Genomic DNA, 25,956 nt, shown 5'->3' on the forward strand with positions numbered 1-25,956 from the left:
TGGACACAAATATTTACATATTTACCGACTTTGTTATCATCAAAAGGGACTCTTATTATTTTAAGTCGGTTACATATTTAAATGCAAAACATATTGCTATTCTGCGTACATTGTACAAAATAATTTGATATTAAAAGCAACATTGTACAAGAAACAAATGTATATATTTTACGTCAATCTTTTGTAACATCAATCAAGGGGGTCCGGAAGAAACAATCCGTCATCTTGGGACATCCGCCAAATTGTATTTATACCGTCTGATGCTATTCGGTACATATACCGCACTATTCCTTCCGAATCTCATTTTCTTAAATCGTTTTATTTGTTTGGTCTTGTCGCATAAATGTTTAACGTATGATATTACAATATTAACCATATAAATGCTTATTTTAAACACAGTGATAAATAAAATACGAAACTTATGATTTGATATTTCTTATGTTAGGAAGAAAATCCGCTACTGCGCTAGTGTATCAGCGCAGCACTAGCCTTATTAAAATGTTAACGTTTATATCCCCTCCCTGTTCAATCTGACACTTGACTTGATAACGAAAGTGCGCCATTCGCGCTAAATGATTTTAACTAATAATGTCTAAAACTTACAAGGAAATTCTTTCTGATTTCCATAATTACTTAGACGACTAAAACATGCTATTGTGATCTTTTTAATAAATATTACTGAACAAGTTACAAATATGTAATTAACATAATATATTAATCTGAAAAACCTTATTCTGAGATAAAAATTCTAAACAGAATGTACCAAAAGTCCTATACTCCCTACATCTCGTCACATAAACGTTAATGGTGGAGAAATGTCAAAGGCAGTACGTGTATTGTTTGTACAAAATTACGTGGAATGTGAGTCTAAACGGCGAACAAAATGACCGCTCTAATATACATAAATAAAGCTAGTTATTGTTCGCGGGGAAGAGCCGGTTGGATAATTGAAAAGTCGATGTAGTATAATTGTCGAGGCTTATCGGGCCGGGCCCGATGTGGGCGCCATTGTTCCCAGGAGAGCCTTTTGATTACGCCACTGGCCCGAACCGTAGCCCCGAATATAATGTAGCTTTATATGACACTTCACTTTCTATTGAGGTGAAAAGAGCGAGCGCTGTGAGTTTTTGCAATTGATGTTAAGTACGATCCTCTGATAACTTTGAATCATGGAAGTTATTACTTTAAGTAAGTTGTTTTATCGAAAAATTATTCGTAGCAATTTTCTTCTCCTATCAATAGAATTTTTATAGATGATGTTAGATTTAAATTAAAAGTCCCTGTATGCTTATTTTAAATTCTTATTGTTAATTGTTACATATAACATACTATGATGCATTCATAGAAGTGGAGTCACGAGAAAATTTAAGGAGGTCAATTTCGATTAAAGGAATATCGTACAATCTATACATTAAATGAGGCAAATCTCCGTAAGTAAACAAATAAAAACATTTTTCCAAACAGACTTGTGAAAGGTAGGAATAAATCGCGGAACAGGTTCGCCCACCTTTAGGGTCCGCGGCGATATTTTCTCTGCTTGCGAAGGAAAACAAGTGGTACGTAAAACGCGAAGAAGGACGTTACTTTCGTTGGGTCAGAAAATCTGCGAGAACGTTTTCCACATCAGACACTTTAAATCATTCGCTTCGTCTCACATTTCATCCATAAATATTAAATTTTGGCTTGGCTGCTGGAATAGAAAAAAGAGATATTGTGACGACATTTTCCTTCGAGGATTTCCCGGAATCGGTCAATTTTCCCGATGATCGCGCAGCCTGTGTTTATTGAAATACTATTTTTCAGTTCGTCGCCCGCAAGCTTCTATGTCAATGCCAATGTGTTTTTGTGTCACTAAAAGCCTGGTAAATCACTTTTTATATTAATACTTTAAACATATATATTTAATTTTCATAAAGTAAGGGTCTTATAAATAACACCAACTTCACCGAAAAGCAAGGGACAATATTATATTTCGTATGACCAATACTTAATGTAAAACACGACCGAAACTTTGGCAAAGAGAAGTAAGAAGGACTTAAGCTCCTTGCGGCAGCCTAAGGTCAGTCAGGTTGTCTGAACCTCCGAGCAAAAAGGACTTTAGAGATTGCCTCGGGACAAATTTTGTAAATATTATATAAGATTTCTATTATTATTAATGTAAAAGTCATATTTTAAGACCACATTGTAACCTCAATTATGTTAAATAATCACGATTGTTATTTAGTATATTTTTTTTAAATATATTCAATAAATCTTGGTACGTAGTATTTTTTATATCATAAGGTGCAGAATGAACGAGCAGCTACCTGAATTAATCGAAATAGCATAGCGAATAGCATTATTTTTTACTATCTACAAGTGTAGATAGAAAAAATAATCGAGAGAATTCGATAGGCAGCTTTCGCGCGGTGCTTTTGGTCGTTAATTTAAAATGAAGGTAATAAAATATTTTGCAAGTTTGTGGTAAGTTGTTAACATTAAGTGGTCTTTATCACAACAAAACAGTTCGTTAAGTTATAAGACAAAGTCTTTCAGCATCGACTACCTCTGCAATAATTGTGATTTAGAGCGGAGTTCGCTAGTGGATGAACTTTAGCAAAGTTTGACGACTACTCATAGATTGAGTGCGATTAAAGAAAGCTTAGCGTTTGCGGGATCAAGCGGCAACAGTTTACATTTCACAACTACATTTTATATTATAAGGGATAGGAAACAGATTGATTTTAAAGTAGATATGTAAAATAATTTTACTTTTTTTATTGACGTGAACTTTGAACTTTACCTTACTAGAAGATAGTGACCATTTTCACATTGCTTATGTGCATAAATCTGATTATGAAATTTAAGATAATCAGTACAATAGATGCTACAAAATATGTAGATAAAAACCTTCCTGTACCCGCAACTGGCAAGTTCCACTTTAGACCTTTCATACGGTTTGTTGGCACCTTCTCTGCACCATCCCAAACAAGAATAGCGTCATATATCCTATGAGTTACCAAATGGTCCTTCGAGTCGGATCGTAAATTAGTTTATTTAACTTTTACTTCTTTATTGTTCATAATTAATTTAAGCTCATCAAGTTAGTAACTTGAGGCAAACGCTTAAAGTTACTAAGGCTGTTAAAATTTCAAGACTATTATTAGGTACACCAGAAATCGCTGTAGCTAGATCCGGCGGAACTTTTAATTGGCGCGCCGCGGGATATTGTTAATAAAATCATTTTTATTTTTCATTATCGGCTATACATTGAGACTTTTAGCAGTTGTAAAGATATTGTTCCCTAAAATATTACTATGTCTAAAGTCTGAGTAAATTCAGTCGAACGATAGTACGTATATAAGAAAGTGGTATTACCATTTGGTCATGATTGCAATTTGTTTTGCAAATCTACGTCAAACATTGGTTCATTGTATGTCTATTCAAACGGCATTAAAGGATGATGACATTAGTTATCATACTCGACCACACTTAATAAACACAATTCCGGACAAACAGAAGACATGCCGAAACATGTCGAACGATAGTCCTAATTTCATTAGACAAACTCGTAAATGCTTAAGTATCGCTAAACGCGAGGGTCTTCGGAAGCATTCGCTGATTTGATTGATCTTCACGGTACATACTCTCTACGTTTTTACAAACCGAGGTCAGGAAATGGAAGGAAAAAGTACAGAACATAATTAATTACTTTATTTGGACATTAATGACCCGGTCAAAGAGGACGGAGCTTTATTAGGGTGTTTTTCGCAGATACTCTTGTGATGTTATGAAGTAACCGTGTGTTAGGGAGGGCATTTACAAAAATTGCATGAAAAAATATAAAAGTTTGTTTTTGTAGTGGCTATAAAATTCTAAAGAGTTAATATTTTATTGTCTGCTACACGAAATATTTTTCAAGGAATAAAAAGACCAGTGGAGTAATATTTTAATATTTCCCTAGCAAGAGGTGTCCTCCAACAATACAAAAAAAAATACTCTTAAAAACGAGTCGTCATTCCGCTGATGGATTCTAAATGAATATTCAGGACGACAAAGGAGAAGGGGTGTCGCGAAAAAGCAGTTTAAATTTTCGCAACGAAAAAAGTCTACGCAATCGCAGAGCCATAAAAACCCATGGCAAATAAATAACCAACGTAGGGGCACGTCTCTATTTAATTATGAATTAAGGCCGAGCTGTAACGAGATCACAATGTAATTAAGATTACCGCGGCGAGGTTTTTCAGAGCGCCCCAACAAGTGAGAGTAAATGGTCGGCAAAACTAACACGGGGAACTTGATTTTCTCTGACAGCGAAAGAGAAATAAGGCAAGCGAAATAAGTCACACGCTTTGCTGGTCGATCCGAGAAATGTTTTTTATAAGAAAATTTACAACATTTATTACTTGCCTTACTCAAAGACATTTTGATTTAGGAAACATTTCGTGATAATTATCTCGAACTAGTTAACCATACACAATCAATAAAAACTGAAAATTTTTGTAAATCAAAATGTAAAAAAAAAAAATCATAATTTTCTTTTACTCAATCAAATATCACAACCTTAAAAGTTCTAATATTAATCTACAAATCTGTATTTAAAACTACACAGTTTACAAAATTAATAACAGAAAGATAATAAAGATAAACCCATATAATTTTCTGGGTGAAACAGAACGTTCAGTGTATATTTAATAAAATATGCAATTGAACATGTGCCATGTTTTGGTAGTGGAAATACATAGTAAGACTAAACACAGGAAATATTTAAATATATATTTAAAATAATTTAAATTGCACGAATCGAATGACCGTTTTCAAAAAAGTTTTGATTATGAATATGTAAGAAATATAGTCAAGTTAAAAGTAAATTGAAAAAAAAAACTCCCTCTCCAAGCCCGCAAGGGACGTCCTTTATGCCACGTTGGGTTTTTACGAAGGCCCTTTTATTTAATAATTGTGTCAGTTTCAAGATTTGCTTGATTAATTTCTTTTTCCGTAATCATTATTAGTTCAAAGTTTGTTTCATTAAAATTAAGACATTGAACAAACTTATTTATAAAATTTTCAAACACGGTGTTTTATTATGTTTACACATAAAAAAAAGCATATTATAACCTTAGTTATAAATTAATTTAAAAATATAAGGTAAATAATATGAAAACGTAAACTGATACTGGAAAATTCAATTTGCATTTCTCAGTAAACCTATTCACGTATGAACTTCTTAATGCGTCGTAGGATCGGAGAAGCTGAATCAAATACTTCCGGCTATATGCATGTAGTATAAATAAAATCTCAATCATAAAAGTTTAATATTTAACATTTGTCGCAGTATGAAACGTGCTCAATTTGATTCCCTTTAGCCATATTTTTCGACATTCTAGTGGTGTTATTGCTAGGACTGCTATTCCTATCATTTATGTAGTTTCCTATGGCGTGGTCGCAATTCTCATAGCAAATACAGTGGCGAGCGGTTTTATTTCCAAGATTAGCTGGACCAGTGGAATATGGTCTTAAAAGTCTTGTAAGTACATAAATGAAAATATTTAGAAATTACCTTTTTGGCGGCCGAATCTTGGTTGTTGTTATCCGCATGGTGTGGAGCGGCGGGCGCCATGACGGTGACGCCACTCTGCGAAAGAAGCTCGTCGGAGCCCCTCTGCGAACAAATAAATACACTGTTAATTCATGACAATTATCTTCTGTATCTCTATATTTACTTTTTATATTTATACTTAGATATTATAGTACTAATGGACTTTAATGATTATTGCCTCTATGCACTTATCCAACTTGGCAGTTTAATGGTATAGCCTTCAAATTAAACATTGGAAACATCGAAAAGTCGTAATTATAACAAAACGAAAAACAAAGCACGTGTCACGCGTCGCGTCACGCGATGGCGTATAGTCCGCGCCTCTGTGTGGATCAATCTCAATTTAAGGCGATGAAATGACAGGCCTCAGCAGTTAAACGCACCGGGTTGAAGTATAAATCACCGGGCGTAATAAGGCAAATGTACAAATAACTGAGGGCATGCTGTGCACGCGAATCTCGCTCTAAGGGAACCTCGGTTGAGGTTCTCTGTGCCTCCACCTGGCGACACTTTGTTATGGACATCCGTCACTTCGTAGACTTAATAAAAGACACATGTCATGAAATACCCATTCTAAACAAAAGGGGAATATGAGGAAGAATTGAAATAATTATTTCTAAGATTTACATACGATCTAAAAAAAATTAAGCAGCTAGATGATAAATATATCTGACAAAATATTAATAAACATGAGAGTTTTTTCCCATCGTTTTTATCAAAAAATTGGGGGAAATTTTCAAATATTCCTCTCCTCGTCCTTCAATTGTAGCTGACTGCCAATTGAAACGTCGACAACTGAAATGTGTATTAGAATTATTCCTTCCATAACAATTTACATAAAAGAATAAAAAGATTACGGTAACAGCGGGATTCCTATTTTACGACATAAACCTTTCATTGCAGAAAAAAGAACCGTTTTCTCTGAAATAAAACCAACATAAGGGCCAATTCCTTGGAGTAATTTCGTAGAGCGCGTGTAATAATTGCTCGAAATTAAATAACATTTTTCACAACAAAGAAACAACGCGGATGAAAATTTTGTACCGAAATGGCAGATTGTGTTAGAAAATAAGGCTTCTTTCGTTTTCACAACAATTTTTCAAGTTAATGAAGAGTGATGTTGGATCTCTTAACAATAGAAAAATTTGGGTATCGGCCAATGTGACATCACAAACTAACTTAGCTCGTCTCAGTCCTTGAATTTAAACTGAAACAAGTTGGGAATTTTTCATAATTGAAAATGTATAATTATTGTTCATCAATCAATCAATTTAATTCACTCAATTTGAATGTTTAATTTATTATTTATTCTCAAACTTGTTTAATAATATTTTAGTAATAAGGTAACTTATTAACAATAAACATTATATAAGCTATGTAACAAATTTAACTTAAGTGTTGTTTCATTGGATGCGAGGCCCTACGTCGCCGTATTTGTCGGTCCAACGCGCACGCCGCGCCGGAGCGATGTCTACTTGTTAGCGTCATATTAGTCATGCCGTCTAATAAAAATAATTTTATATAACTCTTATAAAAATTATTTAGCTTATTGAATTTTTTAAAATGATATAATAATTGTTTGCAGAACCTTAAAAAATACGACGGGGTATGGAAAAATTAATATTAGCTGCTAGATTAAATTATTAATAATTCATACTACAAATACTGGCGCGACCTTCTTTTGTCTGATTAATAACCGAATACGACCCTATAAATCCTTCAACGTCCACAAGAGTAATAATAGAAACATGTAAGTTTGAATAAGACCGGTGCAAAATCAATCCCTTATATTGGCTCTCCGCGATGTGTGTTTGGTTTTGCTCTCGAAAGAAAATTCTGTATTTTCTCGATCAAAACATACTGAAACGTTTCTCCAATATGTCATTTGAATGAATGTGATATAAGGACCCTTCGTATCAGAATATTATCAGAAATAAAATATACATAAAGGTTAGATTTACTTAGATTAGGCGAGCAAACGTTGTTGGCCCTTTTAAAGCTCCGTTCCATTTACAAAAAGATATTCTTTAAAAGGTAAATGTAACAAGAATAACGATTAAGAAATAGTTGACAAATATATTGTAAATAAAAATATTCCGTATAGTATTTTTATTTATTCTCATAACATGTTTTCATAGAAAAATAAATAATAGTTTTTACGGTGTATTTCTTAAGGAGAATAACGGGAAAATCATTGTTGCGAATCGATATGTGTAATCTATTAGTGATATTAAAATGTATTACGAAAAAACTTGGAGATGGGACGCTCAGATTTACCGACATCGCAGAAGGGACGCGCTGATCTGCTGATTGCTTGAATCAATATAACGTTAAATACAAAATCATTTTGTTTTGAACAAATTCAAAGAATTTCTATATATATATGAAATGTTCTATAATAGACATTATAAGACTAAGAAGTTATCTCGCTGTTGAATAAATTATCTTTCTCTTAAATTTTACGCATAGTTTATTGAAAAGTGCAAATAAAACATTATTAAAACACATAATTTATTTATTACTTCAATCGAATTTTAAAAGACAATTAATTTTTTTCGTAAATTTGTACCCGACAATATTTCCGTATCACAAGAATTGTCGTTGATTATTTCAAGATGTTATTCGTAAATAAAATATTAATATATCACTTTGGGTCCCGGATATAGTGGAATAAAACCGTCGGGCCCAGACCTCCCTTGTGATTTTTATGAAGACCATAAACACGGGCGATAACCAACTATCGATGTCGTATGAAATATTTATTGCGCCGCTAACTCCATTCAAGTCGTTAATCGATTCCTGTTCCAATAAACGGCTGAAGTTTGCCAACTTTGCTCATTACGAATTAGGTATGTAGAAATAGCTGGAGCTATTATCTACAGCAAGGATATTACTAATACTAATATTAAGAAATATTTTGTCCGATACCGTTATAGAATATAAGTAGTGGTTTTCATCAATCATGTTTCTTTATAAAATAGAAGATTTAATTAATCCAGAGTTTAAAGCGAGTAAAATGATTTTAAGTAACATTTTACCATCAAACTACCTTACATTGGTAGTGGAAAATCTCAATACTTTATAACTACACTATTGTTTCAGGCTTTTTTTAGTTTATACAACTTGCTCAAATATTTAGGCAATGGACATAACTGACCTCGTGCCCTATATTTGATTTGTACTATCGTGATGATCTAGACAGATTTATTTCAAGATATCATAAGGTATCAGTAAGCTATCATCCTATAATATCTAAATCAGCCAGAAGTCGAATTTAAAATTAATAGGACAGGTAATGTCCATACTTTAATAACGGTAACCAAAAGAATTATAATTAATTTGTACGTTACATTTTAACATCACAACGTGCAATAATTATATTGTAGCCGGTGTAATTTAAAGCTAAATACATAAAAATACAAATAAAAATTACGTAATAACGCAACCCGTCCACTGTTTGTGAGGTAAAATAAAATCGTGGCGAGTGGAAATACGAAGGTTTACGATAGGGATGAAAAATCGCTTCGGCATTTATGACGTTATTGTTACTGAAAGCGAATGTAGCTAATATGGAAAAGAATAAAAGAGTATAATAAGCGGCAAAGCTGAAGGGAGTCTTGTGTATTGTTATTTCACGACCTTATAGTCTGATCTGACTCGAGTCGTCTAAATTATTTAATTTAATAAGCGTGTTAAAGAACACCGTAAATGTTTTTTTATACGACATAATATACTTTTCATTATGAACTGTGTGCTGGCGATGTTTTATATTCATTTTATATGGACTTGCTTCTATTATGCTATCCTAACAAATCTGCAGTAATATTATGCTTGCTTTATTTGTTGGGTATTAGATTTGTTTAAATCTTTTTTGTTTCTTTGCAAAAGCATCGAGTAAACTTTATTATTGTGTTATATTATTTTATTTGGTTTATTCTCAGTTACTTGTATTTCTTAAATGAGAATTAGTAAAAAAATAGTTGAAGAATTTATTTTGCGATTACTAACTACATGGCAATGAATTGAATTTTTCTGTAAGATGTTAGTTTGTATTTAAGACCAGGTGGTATGATATAGTACGGCGCACTTTCTCGTTTGTTTCTTAATATAATCTCGCTTGTGCCGTGCGCCTCTCAGTGAGATGTCGAAATTAACGATCTTGATAATATTTGTTGGCTCAGCGCTGCCTGCGCTCCTGCTCGTAATTAATTGCGTCAATTTGTTCTGCGCTTATAACGGACATTTGTCAAGCGCCCACCCCGCGCCCGATCATTTCCTCACCGACTTCATAATCGATTCTCCTAAGAACAGATTAACGATCGAATACTTCATAAACAGTTTATCACTTGGCTCGAATCAAGAAAAACTATTACTTACATTTAATTGACAAACAATTTAAACTAAAAACTGCAACAAATTGATGAGAGACAATACGAAGTAAAAGTGAACATTTCTCATCACGAGTACGACGCAAACCTCTTAGCCCCTAAACAATATACAGGAGACATTACTCGCTGTCACAAGTCTACTTTATAGGGAAAGTAGGAGCGGAGAGTTTGTGTGAACAAAGTTGCGAAGGCTGGTTACTTTAGTAATGAATAGAGACGTCAGACGTTAACCGCTTCTAAAGAGCAACTCGCATACCATTTTAACTTTACCTCCACGATAACTAAACTATGTTGACCTAACAGTGGGCTCGATACAACAAACTCTTGACTTTCTACTTACAACTTGTATATTTAATGAGTGGCAATTAACCATCCGTGCACCGGGACCGCCTCGGCGCGTGCTATCATTGTGCAACTTGTGAAGATAACAGTATTGTTCCACTTCCAGACTTAATACACCGGCTATTTACGATATTGTTTTAGTTAAACTAATCTCGCTCGTAAGAACTTTAACTATAAAAATAAACATTATGAGACAAAAGAATTCTTGATGTTTATTGTTTGTGTACAACACATTTAGCAAATATTAGCAGACGTACAAATTCGTTTGTACTTAGAGTTATGATATAAGAAAGATTTATGAAATATACAAACCAAAGGACCTGAAAAGGAACATGAATCTTAAAACGAAATATATCTACAATTTACAGCAAAGAAGGTAGACATTGTTATGTATTGTGTTTATGTTATTTTCCTCAATAGAATTAATCGTGAGTGCGCTTTGTTTGAGCGAGATTGAGTTACTTCCTGGGATCCAATAAAGCCTAATGTCACTGTAAGAAACGTGTTAATGACCGCTATTTATCTGCGCGTCCGGCGTAGTACGCGGCAGGGTACGGCGCGGTGGCGGGCCATGCGTGAGAATTATTGCACATCTGCCGCCACAAACATCACTGCTGCTGCCTTCCCTCTAATTTACGACTCTTTGTAAATTAACAAACAATTAGCTTAAGTAAACTTAACGTAATCTTTCTTTTCGAACATAAGAAAATCGCGTTATATTTTAGTGTACGTTATTTAATTACATTTTTTACGCGATATATCTAATTAGCTCAGTAATTTTTAATCTGCCGCCTGTATCGCGAAGACTTGGTCGTAGAAAATTAGTGTTCATTTGTTGCCCACCTCTTTGTTGTAACAGATTTTTGCTACATCTATTTTCACTTGACACAATACTGTAGCAAAATGCCATTAAGTGATCACGATTATTTCATTTCTAAATACAAATAACAGTTTGTTTAGAAATCTGTAAACTTGCCTAATGTGACCTACACTAATGTATTTGATGTTAGGTAGAAACAAAGACTTCTTACAGTTGTTGCGAGTTGTGCAGAGCTAGTGAATGCTACGACGAGATGGCCCGGCCAGCTCCTAATGAGAAACTATTAAACTCCAACGGAACATTTGTCTTGTTAATGCTAATATTCAATTCTCCGAGCGAGCTTACTTTTGTATAGCTCTCTTGACGTACAAATTATAAACATACAAGGTACATTTTAACATTTTCCATTTTGTTCTGAGAAATATTATTTAATCTTTTCAACTAAAACTTTGAATAAGAATTCTAATTTAGGAATTCTACGAAAGGGTAAAATAGTAAAACATGATGTCACAGTAATATTACGAGTATTATTTTTCTAAAAGGTTGTTATCCAAAATGTTTAACATTTATAAACACGCCAAAAAACGAGATGGTTATTGTAAATTTGTCACACATAATTTTAAGACTAGTCAAAAAAAAGTCACTTTTCATCATCTTTTGATGAAGTTTTTTTCCTTTTCCAGAAGAAATGTCTGAAAACCATATTTTCAAACAAAAGGCAAGATTTACGTTTTCTGTCTATACCAAACCAGAATATACACAATCGAAATCGCTGTACTGGGGAAAGAAAACAAATAGATTCTTTATGGCAATGTAGGAAGGTAACAATTCACCCCTCAATGGGCCGTGCGGAGTCTAAAGCGATCGTAATTTTGTCTGGCAATATTCCACCTTTTCATATTTTTCTTTTGCCTTCCAAATATTATACCGAGCTCGATACACGGCCGCGATTTTCTCTGTTATTTCAAGCGCTCCTACTCCTCTGCGATTTAGTATATCGATGCGTGAAACGGCGACAGTTTAACAAATATGAACATCACTTGACGTTTTCTCCTGTTATTCACATACGACATCGTCAGCTCATATACTCATGTCCTAATCGAGGGGCACGTAGCTTACCCAAATTAGGGGTGAATAGGCCACAGTCAACAGAATAATAACACAGAGATATTGAAATAGAAACTTTAGGAAAATTTTATGTAAGTTATCAATTGTAAGATTGTTTGACTAAAACATACGACTAACGCACTATCTGCGCAGTATTTCAAATTTGTAGCATGGTCGTAACTTGTAAACCACGATGCCTCAGTGCAGATCATAAGGCGGCAAAGGAGCGAGCGGCCACCTGAAATCGCTGATATAGCGAAGTGACCTTTGCCCATAGACATACGCAATTGCATATGCGTTGCCTACCTTTAATCGACGGAGGAGAAGGGAAAGAGGACTAAATTAGGCCTTCGGGACGCACACTCATCAGACGAAACGCGGAATTGCTTCCACTTCACGTCTGTCTTCTGTGTGGTCGTGGTATTTCACCGGGCGAACCGGGCCAATTCGTGCGAAGATGTTGAAGCGGGCTCTACCACTGTTAATTTCATACATAATTTTTTCAACCTAATTCAAATGATTCAATTAAAATATAAATAAGAAGTAAAAGGAAGCACTTTATACAGTTGAAACAATTTAACTAGAAATATAGAAAGCTAAAATATCTGAAGGATGGTTCAAAGGCAACGTTGTGTTTACATTTTGTCTCTGTGCGTCGCGCGGTGCCGCACAGCTAGCCTCAGATATTTAACCGCCGCCGGCGCTCCGGAAAGATAAATACATACCGCTGAGATTTAAATACTTTTTCGTTCTTCTCGCTTCTTCATCGAGACTCGTTTTCAATTGAAGGGTTTGATACATCGAATGTTAGCCTTTTGACTCAAGGTTTTCGATTCTTAACTAATAGAGACTATTAGTTAAGAATCGAAAACTTTATTGTAAACCTAACTGATGTTCTCAAAGTCGTTAATTGGTTACTAAGAGATACCCTTATCGTAGATTTAACATTCTAAGCTTACATTACCACTTCGGCTATGAATTCGGTAGTAAATTCCGAGATGTGCCATTAAACTTGTTTATCTTGTTTTTTTTGTTAAATCAGCACAGACGTTTGCTCATATATTATCATTTACTAGTCTTTACAATATGAGAAAGAACATTTACTCCGCAACTTGAAGTAACAATAAGATCTCGCTTAGAACTTGGCCAAGATAAAGCTATCGATTACAGCCCGCGGCAGCAAACTGTTTAGTAAGGAACGTCTGATATGAACAGCATCGAAGATTACAAACCACAAGCGAATGTATCTATGGTTTGATATTGATATCACCAACATATTCAAGAATTTTAATAATACAAGAACAAAGATTGCACAATTATTATTATACTAGCGGACGCCTGCGATTTCACCAGCGGAGAAATAAAGAGTAGCCTGTAATATGCCTGCTTACATCAACTACCTTACCGTCAAAGTCCCGCCAAAATCGGTCGTGCCGTTACGGAGATTCTCCGAAACAATAGAAGTCTTGGGGACAGATATTTAGACGGACAGACATTTTTTTTATTGTTTTATTTTTTTTCTCACCAAAATAGAAGTAGGAAACAAAATAAAAATTAATTATAAATAAGACACCATTTTAAACACGGCTAAAGCTGATAAATGTTTTGGTTAACGTTTACAAAGACTACGTTATTAGTATTTGACCGGATTAAGGGGAGTGAGGTGAGTTGCCAAATAGCCATCGTCAAAACATCACCCGTGATAGATAATGGAGTTGGCTTAAGTGGACAAGTGTAAAAGGATTAGAACAAAACGGTTGGAACAACACTATGGGTTATTTATCGTATTTTAAGGCAGGAAATTAAAAAGCTAGTTATAGTATTACTTGAAATGTGTAACATTTGTTAAGATTATCTTAGAATATTTACACGATAGGGTAATATTTTCATTAAGTAAACTAGCTGTCGCCCGCGACTCCGCCCGCGTGGAATGAAAAAAAATGAATTCCCGACAATTACTCGAATTTTTGTCACCTTTTAAACCTTGCCTAGACCTCAACGAACATTTCAAGACCAAGCCGTTCTCGAGTTTTTGCGAGACAAACGAACAGTAATTTATTTTTATATACATATCGATATAATGTAGTCGTAAGGGATTTGTTTCCAGATTTTCTTGACTTCTCGATACACGTATAGCTTCATTACGTTTTCAAAAGTTCATATAAAAATAAAATGGTAGTGCAAATAAAAAAATGATATTAAAATAGAAACATTAAAGTTATTTTACTTAAGTTTACAAAAGATTATGTAACTACAACACAATTAACGCACTATATACAAAGTATTTCAAGTTTGTGGCGTGGTCGTAGCTTGTGAAATCATTGCGGAAATCCTGATGGTTAATAGTGTTTACACTGTCGATTGACCCGAAGCTTGGCCAGATTTGAAAATAGCTAATGTTCTTAAATCGTAGCGGGCGAGTAACGGGTCCAAGCAAATATTTTGCCACTTCGGTACGTTACCTGACCGGGGAAGTCGCCGAGGGTGCGGGGAGACAAAGTAAATATGTCCCCGCTGCCCGGGTGCCGGGTCCTCCCCACATTTTATCGGGGAGCGATCGGCTGCCGGGTCGGGAAATGAATTTAAAACGTGTTTGCGGGTAATCTGTTATCGGTCCCTTGTCTCTTGCTTGAATATAGACGTTCGGACAAACCTTATATCATGGTCGTGATTTCGTGGGAGCTACGAAAACGTATACATAAGCGTTTGACTTCTCGATATTAATGTATCGTTCATAGCCTCAATGCTAACTTGATAGTGTACTTTTTAAAACAAGAGTATCATAAAAATAATCTGAAATAGCAGGTAGGTTCTAACACAAATAATACTGAGTTAATTATTTGGTGACGAGAACCCTCGTAAGCTACTGTAACATCGCGGCAGTCGAGCTCAGAGGGTCATAAAAGATACATAATACGCGGCGACATAAAACTCTTATTATTTTAGTATCTGCGAAACGGCCGCGGAAAACATCTCGTAAAAATAAAAGCCGACGTGTTGTACATCGCAGTCTCTCCGAGGCGACGTACGGCCGGACTGCAAGCTCTAAATCCAGGTGGATTCTGTGTGGACACCGGGTACTATCGAACGCAGCTGAGCTGGGAGGATTTCTATGGAAAATGCAGACTTTATGGCAGCCCGGGGATAAGTTTCCATTTTAAATTGAAGAGAAACTCTGAAATGTTTCCTTGTCTCCCGCCGGAGCTGAGCACAAGAGGATGAATAAAATTCACGTCAGGTAACATAACGGATACATATTTACACGATTCGAAATACTAGTGCTTGCACAAAGTAAAACTATATTGATAATACTTTTCTAAACACTTTATAAAGCGTATTTCTTTCAATTACTTTAAATACGCGTTAATAAAGTTTCTTAACTTTGATAATAGAATAACAAGAATTAACTACTTAAAGAACAATGCGTTCAAATGTAAGTAAAAGAATAAGGTATGGCTTTTTTGACGAAAACTCGAGTAAGTTCGGAAAGCGAGCATTTACATAGCCGAAGTCGGCGCGATGGTGCGTGGTGACTTCAAATGGGAATTATAATACCAAATTGAATACAAAACTTTCCTTTCAGTGCTGAGTAATGGAGGAGTCTATGCACCGGAACAATCGAAAAGACAAATACAATGGGAGTAGAGAGGAGACACTGGCTCTGTTAAAATAATAAGAGCTTGACGCCTTTTTTGACTTTCTTCGCGCGCTTTTTGTAACGATAAATTTTTACGCTTTGATCTTTCCAATTCAAATAGGCTTTTCTCGTTGTATCAGAAGTTATAGGAATATTTCTAAAGTGAGGCGACGAAGCAGATTTTCCTTCCCACCGGCTATATCATTCTGATTGAAATGCAAATGAAACGGTGTCCGTTTTCAATGTATTTATTCTATCTTAACTTCATGGTTAATCTATGAAATTAGAGAGCCATTTTATAAATATTTACAAATCTACTTCGCGTTTTCCCGCCAAGATATATTAAATATTCCATTAAGACATTTTATTCTGTCAAACATAATACTGTTAGACATCATTTCTGACAGTCTACAAATTAATAACTTTTCTTTCTATTAATAACTGGCGGTAGTCCGCGACTTCGTCGGCGCAGGACCAAAAAGTAGCCAAAAAGTAACATGCCCGTTGGCATCAGCCACCTATCCGTCAAAGCCCCGTCAATATCAGCCGCCCAAGTAGAAGAAGATTAGCCAAACGCGGCCAGTCAGACAAACAAAAATTTTTAAAATTGGCTTTTCATTATCAGCAACACAAATACATTGCGTGCACGAAATACGATTTTTTTCTTGTTATATTAAATACAGAAACTCCAACTGTATTAATAAGTATAGATAAGAAATAACAATGACTAAATAGATACATACATAACTTTAGCATTGTATAAACTTAAAACTTATAATACATGTGAATGTAAGTTAGGAAAGGAACAGTGCACCAAATGAATTGCTTGGAGTGCGGCATTCTGGAGGCTTTTCGCGACGTCCAAGTTTTATTACTTGCAAATCAAAGAATGAGCAACTTGTTAGAATCACTATTGCTAGGCAAATTTACTTTTCACGAATATGAGTCGTGGCGCGCACGCTGCACACTATTTATAGTAGGTCGTTCCTTCGCGCGGAATTTGAAATCCGACGAAACAAGCTGCGACAAAAACATTTGCCTATGCCGTTAGTGAATTGTTCTCCCGCTCGTGACTGGGTAATTTCCATACATTTCAAGTTCTATCGCCTGCGGGACGTTCGTTCTTTTGTTGATAAATGTTTGACGGGAACTCTGGGGACGCCATTAAAAGTTTTTTCGTGAATAATTTCAGTTTACATGCGCAAATGTTTACTTGTGAGTTTTCGCGCGCAATCCGCTGATTTTTCTTCTGGAAGGTTCTTCAAAGGGCGACGAATATCATCCAAATGGAGTCATCGAATAGGTAATTGGAAAACTTTGGCACTTTTCTTCTTACACACCCAGTCCTGTCGTGAGCGACGGTGACATCATTCACGCGTCTTTTTAAATGTAAACAATATGTACTTTCGCATCGCTCCAACTTTTCACCGGTCCATGAATCTTTATACGGTGAATTCCCCTAGGTTTGTTCCTGCCTACTAAAACTTGGTACACTTGGAAGAACTTTCATTTGAATAGACATACACATTTACTTTAACTTTTACATTATTTAGAATATATTTTGCAGTCTGTGAATCACTAATAAAAAATACATGTCTTAACTTTGACTTCACAGCTACATACAAAGAGAATGTTGACTCATGTATTGTGTATCTTTTATAAATCAACTAAATGCTATATTTAAGGTTAAGAATAACATTATCTCTTTATACAATGAATTTCAAAAATGAAATAAAAGCACGTACATGGAGATGTTAAAGCAGTTGGCAAAGTAAGTTCGAAGTCGGCAGTAAGTTGGGGCGGCCATAACTCAGTTCGCGGCGAACTCGATCAGATTGTCTTAGACGACGTAAAGAGTTGGTGCAATGTCACGGAGGTTAGATTGTGTGGATAAGCGCGCGTGCTCAAACCACCGCTGCTAAACTTACCGAATTTATACGCTGCTCATATTATATATAGTTTTTCTTTAATATTCGATAATGGGATACATTTTTTAATAGATTTTATTTTTAATAGTCATGAATTTTTACAATACATAGATTGAGTCACTTATTATAAGACGGTTTCATATTCCAACTAGGTGGCAAATGGTTCATAGCATTAGATATGACGACGTAGATGGGTTTTTAAATGCGTGACAAAGTGCCCTCTCTCGTATACTGGTAGGACAGGTTGCGTTATTGTAAGCGGTTATAGTCTACCTACATAAATAATTTCAAGGATCAGTTCCCGTCCGCCCAGCGTGATTATTTTGCGGTAATAAAATTAATAAGGTGAATTTTGGCGCGGCTCGAGGCGGCTTTATTGCATTACAGCGAACCGCTTGTTTGTTTGATTAAGTGAAAAATATATTACAACACGTAAAAAAAATCGTGATTAGAGACAGCGGGAGGATGATGGTAATAAACGTGAGATTTTTTATTTTCGGTTTTTTGACATTCATTTATTTTGATATCATTTTTTAAAATTTGTAAAATTTTTAGTAACAAAAAAAAATAGATTTAAAAAGTAGATCTTGTTAAAAACATGATTGTTAAAAGTAAGCACAATAACATTAAAATGGATTCCTGCGATATGGTGGAACAATTCGAGGTAAAGTGAAATGTAACAAATATAAAGAAAAAAATATATCCCGATTAACAGAATAAGTTTCCAAGAAAACACCGGGGAGTCGTGCGTCATATTTATCGTAATAATGGATACAGTTTTATAGAAAACAAAGTCTCGAATGAAACAAGCATAAATCTTGTTAAATCAATAAGTCGTTTCTAGACGTTTATTTATATTTCAATATTTTGTAACGAAATCAATAGTAAAAGAAATAATTTCGTATTTAACCGTTTATTTGCCCAGAACAAGACAGGGCAGAGTGATATTGCATTGCGAAATGTAGACCCGAAAACACTTCGTCAATGTTTTCCCGGAAAATGCGGAAGGAATAGCACTTGTTCGTGAAGACAGCTTGATCTTGCGCCCGGCCATATGAGGGCCAGCAACAAGTTAGTGCTAGACGCAAGCAAATTATAACTTTCTCCCTCGAACAATAGAGTTAACTTTTCCATCAATAGTTTTCTCCACAAGAATTCATAGGTTCTAAGCTTAAGTCAAGACCGAAAAAGGCAAGAAACTTCACAATGTTGGGTAAGAGTTAAAAAAAAGTATGCGTTTTTTTAATTTGTTTCGGGTTGACAGCAATTCTGTAAATAAATTAAAAAGCGTTTTTGTCTTTATACACAAGTTGGTAGTTATTGTAAGTCGTAGTATTACTAACTAAGCAAAGAAAATAAGTTATATCACCATCAGATTTATAATAAGATTATACAAAGTTGCAAAGAAAATATAATATTCGGAAAAAGGTAATCGGCTGTGCAATATGTAGGGGGTCCAGGTGTTTATGTGCGGGTGGTTCGCGGGGCGGGGTAGCGGAATGGCCGCGAGCTGAGTGGGTTAAATGGACCGTGGACGAGGCGAAGCCCGTTGCTGCACTTGTTGCAATTTCTCTTCACTCCGCAACTTAATTGTGCCGAGTGCGCCCTTACATTCGCTATAGACGAATGGCGTTAATTTCGCCTAGGAAGGTTACTTCCATTACGCTAATTGCGAACTACATTTCGTCTAACATCTCATAACTTCGGCCGAACGCGAAGACTTTTCGAACAAACCGGTGAAATTTCAAGAGAAACCGACTACCAAAGAGCATGAATCTGAACTGGAGACGTTTTAATAATTTTCCTAATTAAGCTTTTAATGTAATTGAAAAGAGTGAAGGCGCGACGTCGTTTGAAGGTCTAGCAGTCACCGAAAATTCGCTCCGTCGAAATACTTTTAGATAAATTACTTAGCGGGAGTTTGGAGCGCATACAAATCGGTTCAACAGTCTCCATATTTTACATCACGGGGACTCGTTCGATTTACACACACTTTTAGTAGATAGGGGAAGAAGGGAAGAAAGTCGGCCCGCTCGTACGTTTCCGCGCTCCGATGAAGGTGTAAATTAAATCATTTCCCAGGCAGAACATTGATTTCGGACTTTATTACTAACGGGGTCACGTCACGGAAAGAATATCCGATTTACAATTAAAGTTGAAACGATTTCGTGAATCAGGAGACGGAGGTGGGCCGATATCGTCGCGAGGGGGCAAATAATTGGAGCGCAGGGCACCTGTGCTCGATAATGCGACGCCCCGTCTGGTCCAAAGGGCGAGGAATCAATTAGGCCGTTGCCGAATTGTGTAACGGCTCTAGTTACGAGCGGTGCGAGCGGTACGCAGCTGCTTTTTGCTCATCCAACCTCTTGTTATTGCGCCATCGACATCGGACGCCTCAGATTAAGACATTATGTATTCATCGAATCTTTTGTTATTGTTTTATTAAACGTATTCGATAACAAGAAAACGTTTTGTGTCGTTTGAATTGTAACACGTTTGCGAATATAAAAGGTTTGTATATGTACACGAAATTATGTTATGGAATTTCACGTGTTCCCGTTTGGCCGATCGACCCGTAACACCCGAATCGGGGATTTCATCATTGATGAGGCTACTGTAATAACACTAATTACTAAATAATATCAAGTTATCAAAATCAAGTCTTTTTGATGGCTATACAAGTTACAAATACATGTATCCGAAAAGCTGATAAAAGACACGTATTTTATTATACACTTTTCCTCGTTAACTTAAGTTAAGAATCGTTAAAAGAAATCGAACTCGAAAAATATTTGTTTTATGCTCGGTTTATCTGTTATTTGCCTTTTACGGGTTTAGAAACGATCACGAAGTACGAAATAAAAGCAAAGAGGCTTTTGGTGGCACAAATTGCTTCGTCTTATCTCATTTGAAATATACGCGTTTGTGTATAAATGTATAAATCAAGAAAGGCTAGACATACTTTACAATTTACTTTGTAACATAAACTCTGTCTGTGTCAAATGTCTATGGGAAGTTCTAATTATTTTGAATTGCTTTTGCCTCCGACTTCTGCTGCGCGGAATTAAAAAATAGCAAGTATGTATTCTTCTAGACTATGATCTACATTAATGTCAAATCTAATCAAGATCCGTTAAGCCGTTTTGGATATAAGTTATAACAAACATCCATACATCCAAATTTTCGCATTTGCAGTATTATGATAGTTATTTTTCTCCCACGTTCAGTAATTTTATTACGAAGTTTATTTTTTTATTTCCATTGCCCAGTATTTCAATAGTAATATCTAGTAGACGCAAATGCGTAAGGTGTTCGTGAAATGTTAGCGAATTATTTAAAAGTGTCCGTCAGTAGACAGGGCTCTAATTAATGGAGTGCTCCAAGTCGTTATTCACTAGTGGTTACCGATCTGACCTTAGCCGATCCTTTATGTAAGATATGTCAGTATTACCCACCGTTTCTACATATTTAAAATGTTGATTTATTGTTTGCGTTGTAGTTGTAGTTGCAAAAACTATTTTGCTATTTTGTTTCTTAAATTATATCTGTCACCCTGAGAATAATGTTCTCTAAAACCTCTCAAATATCCTATAAGAAACTATACAATATTTCTGATAGCCGATTATAAATCCCAGCAAAGAGGTCGGAAGTCAACCTCGCGGTCGACGTTAATTTTAATGGTAAGATTTATTTGTGTCCGATTACGTCGAGTTTGATCAAACTCCGCGCCCTCTCGACAATGTTACAGCAATCGCCGGCCACCGCGAGGTTAATCGCCCGTTTTAAATGTAATTGCAATAAGTTAATAAAATCTCAGGGCGCTTTTAATTAATTTGTGACGACGCCGGCGCTTAATTAGATCGGGATATTGAACTGTTCCGTTGTAATAGATTTTATCAAACTTTGGAAGGTTTTGTTGTTATAAAAGCGTAGTATTTCAAATTAAATAAAACATTTGATTAATTCCAGTAGAGATTTCCTTAAGTTTGTTTTTTTATATCCAACAATTTTTATTTTTAAGAAGTTAAGCTAAAGACAAGCAGAAAAATCTTTGCCGTTAAAAAAGGTCAAATTAAGGTCAATATTTCAAAAGAGTATCGGATTTACCGATAAAATGTATTGACATCGACTTACTGCAATTTTATGGCGACAACGGAGCGTAAAATAGCCGGTAGTCCTAGGGTCTTAATAATCATTATGAAGGGGCAATGTAGCTCGTAGTGGAATGTGAAACGTATCTTATTGTAAATATGCGTTAGGGTGGATCTTGGCGTCCATAGCCAAGATCCCTCATTACGGCGATACGTCTTCAAAGACGTTTTCGATCCGGCGTAGTGTCCCGGATACAAGATGCTCAATTATGTTAATGGGTTCGCAACATTCGACAACGATAGTGCCACAGCTGATTGATTTTCTTCGCGTCTGCGTTAACGCCTAACCTAACTCATGATTATTGCATGAGTGATAAGTGATATGACGCCAAACACGGTTTCGAAGTGAAGTGAATTCCTTCATATGAGTATAGTGGAGATATTAATTTGCAAGGACATTTTTGATGGGAAGAGAGTCTTTCTTATCCAGTAAAAGTATTCAAAACCATTTAATTTAAACTCTTACAACTATAATTTCTTTTTTATTCGAGTAAATGATAATTTGTCAATGTTAAAATCTACATATTTCTTTATGAAGAAAATTGTGTTTTTGGTTTTTATAAATAACGTTCTACTACTCTGTATTGGATACAACACAGAGTACGAACAACATCAGTCAATTCCTTCCAAAATCAATAGTGCCCTAATAAAACAAATAAATTTCTCGGTGTGTCTAGGCCCAGGAGAATGATTGATAGTGTTTTGAGTACATACCGCGCTTATTGAATGCGGCGACGGGGGGAAACTGCCGCCGAGTTATTTCCACAATATTTATTGAGGAAAATTATGAAAAATTTCGCAGTGTAATATTTTTGTACTTTGTTGTTAAAGGAAAGTTAGTGAATTAAAAAATATGTAAGAGTCTAGATAAAAAACATTCTTTAGTATCAACAATGGAAATGAAAAGGTTCGGATGAAAAATAACGCTTTCTTGGCGTCAACAGTGATTTGCAGGAAAAAATGCTCATCCACCTCGGGCACACAACAAGCGGACGCGTGATTTTCACTACAGTTATAGCGGTGTGGAAAAGTGAGGGGAGGGGTGGTCGCACACCTGCGCTATCCCCATAAGACTGCCGGTAAAGCGCCGACTCACGGGGCCGGTATACGCTTAAATTACGCGTAAAGCCGAACACAAAGGCTATGCGTATTCAAATTCCATTAATCTCCCGTTTGGGGGTTGGTGGGGTAAAATGAACCGGCTCAGACAAAAACAATGCCGCTGGCAAATAACCGGCTCAGCATTGTTCCGGCAATTAGAAAGCTTTCCCATGTACCGGCCGTGTATAAAAACAGTGTAACATCAGCACGAATCGCCGCCTATTGCTCGTTACCGTTGATGTTTATTACGGTTATTAGGACTAAGCCGCGCCGTTCGGTATCCGTGCTCGCACTGATGCCCGCTTTAAAACCACGCGTTAGTATGTACATAATAGTGTCATGTAGTTAATTTAATTGTCAATATACCAACTGCATCAATAGCGCGCTGGAATGTACTCTTCATTTGTCTCATCCAGACATAAGTAATATACTTTTATACGGTCAAAATATTCGGTATAAAAAATGTGCAAATACGAATAAAGTCCTTTTATTTCACGCACCTCCGATTGAGTAAATTATACAAGTGGAGCACGCTTCAATAGTCAATATAAAATTTATTAATGCAAAGGCCGGACGTTGTCAACTTTGTCATACGCTGACAATCTGTGGAATGTACGGCTCAGAGCGGATAAAACATTGAATTAAAACTTGATGACCTGTCGCGATTGATTCGGCATGACGAGTTGGATTCCAGTTAAGCCCCGCGCGTCATCAATCAAATACTAAATGCGCTCACCTTCATAAAAATACAATGAAATGGCAATCCCATTCGAATATTACAACTTTATATCATTTACACGCAGCTCAGTAATTACCAGACGAAAGCGTGTTTGACTAATGGACAGACGATATAAATCAAGACAATTATAGCTAGATTTTCAATACAAAATTTAAAAATATTGTAAATATATTACAATGGTATCCTATTTAGAAAGTAAGATATTTTTTAAGTAGAACGACTATACTATGCATACTCGAACTGTCACGACTTGCAAAGAAAAAACAAAACAGATGGATAAATCCACTAGAATTTTTCTTATATGAAAATGATATATAAAAATGTCCGCTTGAGCCAATTATAAAACGTTCAAGTTTAAAGTGGTATTTGACATCCGCGCCTTATAACTTGTACAATACTGTGGCAAGGCATCGCGACGGCGGCGGCGTGGCTATTGTGTTGCTGTTATTGCGGGCTGCGGGCCGGCAATAAGCAGCCCTGCGCCCGCCCGTGCTATTGTGAACGCTGCCGGGTTATTAAGACAAAACCGCGACGGCTGTGCCTTGACTGATAAACACTGGCCTTCAAATTGCTCTCTTCTACTTTTTAAACATACCGCTACCCGATAGCAAACTGAATGGATAACAAAAATGCAATGATTAGGATGACGTGACGAGTTGATCTGTTCCTGCGTTAGAAGTTATGACAATATTATTGACACACTAGCGGTCCCCCGCGACTTCGTCACCGACAAAATCGGTCAAGCCGTTCCGGAGATTACCCAGAACAAACGAGATCTTACGGACATACATTCAGACAGACAGTGATTTAAAAATAGGTTTATCGTTATCAGCAATGCCAATACATCTCGTGTACAAAATATGATTTTTTTCTTGATATTACATACAGACATGCCATATTTTAATTTCAATTAAAAACTTCATTGTTTCTTCACTTTGTTGATTTATAAGGTTTATCGCTTTTGATACTTAATATACACAAATGGCTTGTACAACTTTCCAAACACAAGGCTAATCCATTTTGTGGTTCTCCAATATAGGCGTTTAAACTCAAAACTTCTAAAGATCGAATCGATATCCTGTAAACTTGTGATGTCAAGAGGACTGGAGTCATCCGATGTCTCTTAATAGTTTAATCTGATCTCCTAACCAAAAGTAACGTGGATTCCACAAGCATGCTTATCACTGAGACACGACACAGGCCTATCTTAAACTTTGCGATAGTTTTGACAGGGGCAACGAGAATGTAATAGTTAATAAGGATCAATTTCATACCGCAAATAACCTTAACCCTTCGTGTCAACGAGTATTAAACTATTATAATTAAGTTAGTATTAACTATTGAATATTATTATAGACACAAATTTCAATTAAATAAAAAAGAAAGTACTAAATATAAATAATTACATAATTTCTTTCTAAGTCGACAATATCCTTAAATTAAATAGATAATTAAGGAAGGCATAACCAAAGAATAATCAAGTACATATCATTGTTATGTTTGAGTTAAGTAAATTGACACGGATAATTCCAGTTCAAATAGAACTATGGGATATGCGAACAAACAATTGCGGCTGAATTTATTGCAGGTACAGAAATGTACCGTTTAGCGGTCTACCAACAAATCGTCAATATTCATTAACAGTAGTACTTGCATTAAAAATATATTGTGTAAAATATTTTTAAAGATAAAAAAATATATTTTTTATGTTAAAAAGTTAACAAAACTCTTTAACCATTTAGGGGTTTATTGTGAATTTGCAAATCCAACGTCTTACCCAGAGGGTAAAGTACGTTAGGCGCATTTAGGGATAGTAATTTAACGCTTATATTAAATCAGTTTATAGCAATAAAATAAAATAAAAGAAAGACAAGATGTTTTCAGTAAAATATCTCGAAACATATTAAAATCTTGAGGACTTAAATCAATAAAACGTAACTTTGGAAAACCAAAATATTTTTTGAAGCTAATAATAGCTCTAGGAAATAATTCCCCAAATAGTTATATTATGGTATCCGACTATCGAATACCATTCGAACGTATTTTTATTTTGTTTTTTCTTTTATTAGATTATTTTATTTAAGATCAAAGCCTTTTCCTCACAAAGGAAACAAGACAGATATCCATTAGGTAGTTGGTAATACATTTTCATTGTAACAATATTC

General features: G+C 35.4%; 1 protein-coding gene across 10 annotated transcripts in view; it reads right to left on the reverse strand.

The window, feature by feature from the left end:
- heph (polypyrimidine tract-binding protein 1 heph) overlaps positions 1–25,956 on the reverse strand; it is a 308,076-nt gene that overhangs the window by 33,266 nt on the left and 248,854 nt on the right. For all 10 annotated transcript variants that reach the window (XM_013322436.1, XM_013322445.1, XM_013322437.1 and 7 more), the window contains one exon: positions 5,540–5,641. In XM_013322436.1, the coding sequence (XP_013177890.1) occupies positions 5,540–5,641 (102 nt within the window). The remainder of the gene's footprint in view (positions 1–5,539; positions 5,642–25,956) is intronic.

Source organism: Papilio xuthus, unplaced genomic scaffold (genome assembly GCF_000836235.2).
Source record: "Papilio xuthus unplaced genomic scaffold, Pxut_1.1 DF825928.1, whole genome shotgun sequence".
In the NCBI taxonomy this organism is placed as follows: domain Eukaryota; kingdom Metazoa; phylum Arthropoda; class Insecta; order Lepidoptera; family Papilionidae; genus Papilio; species Papilio xuthus.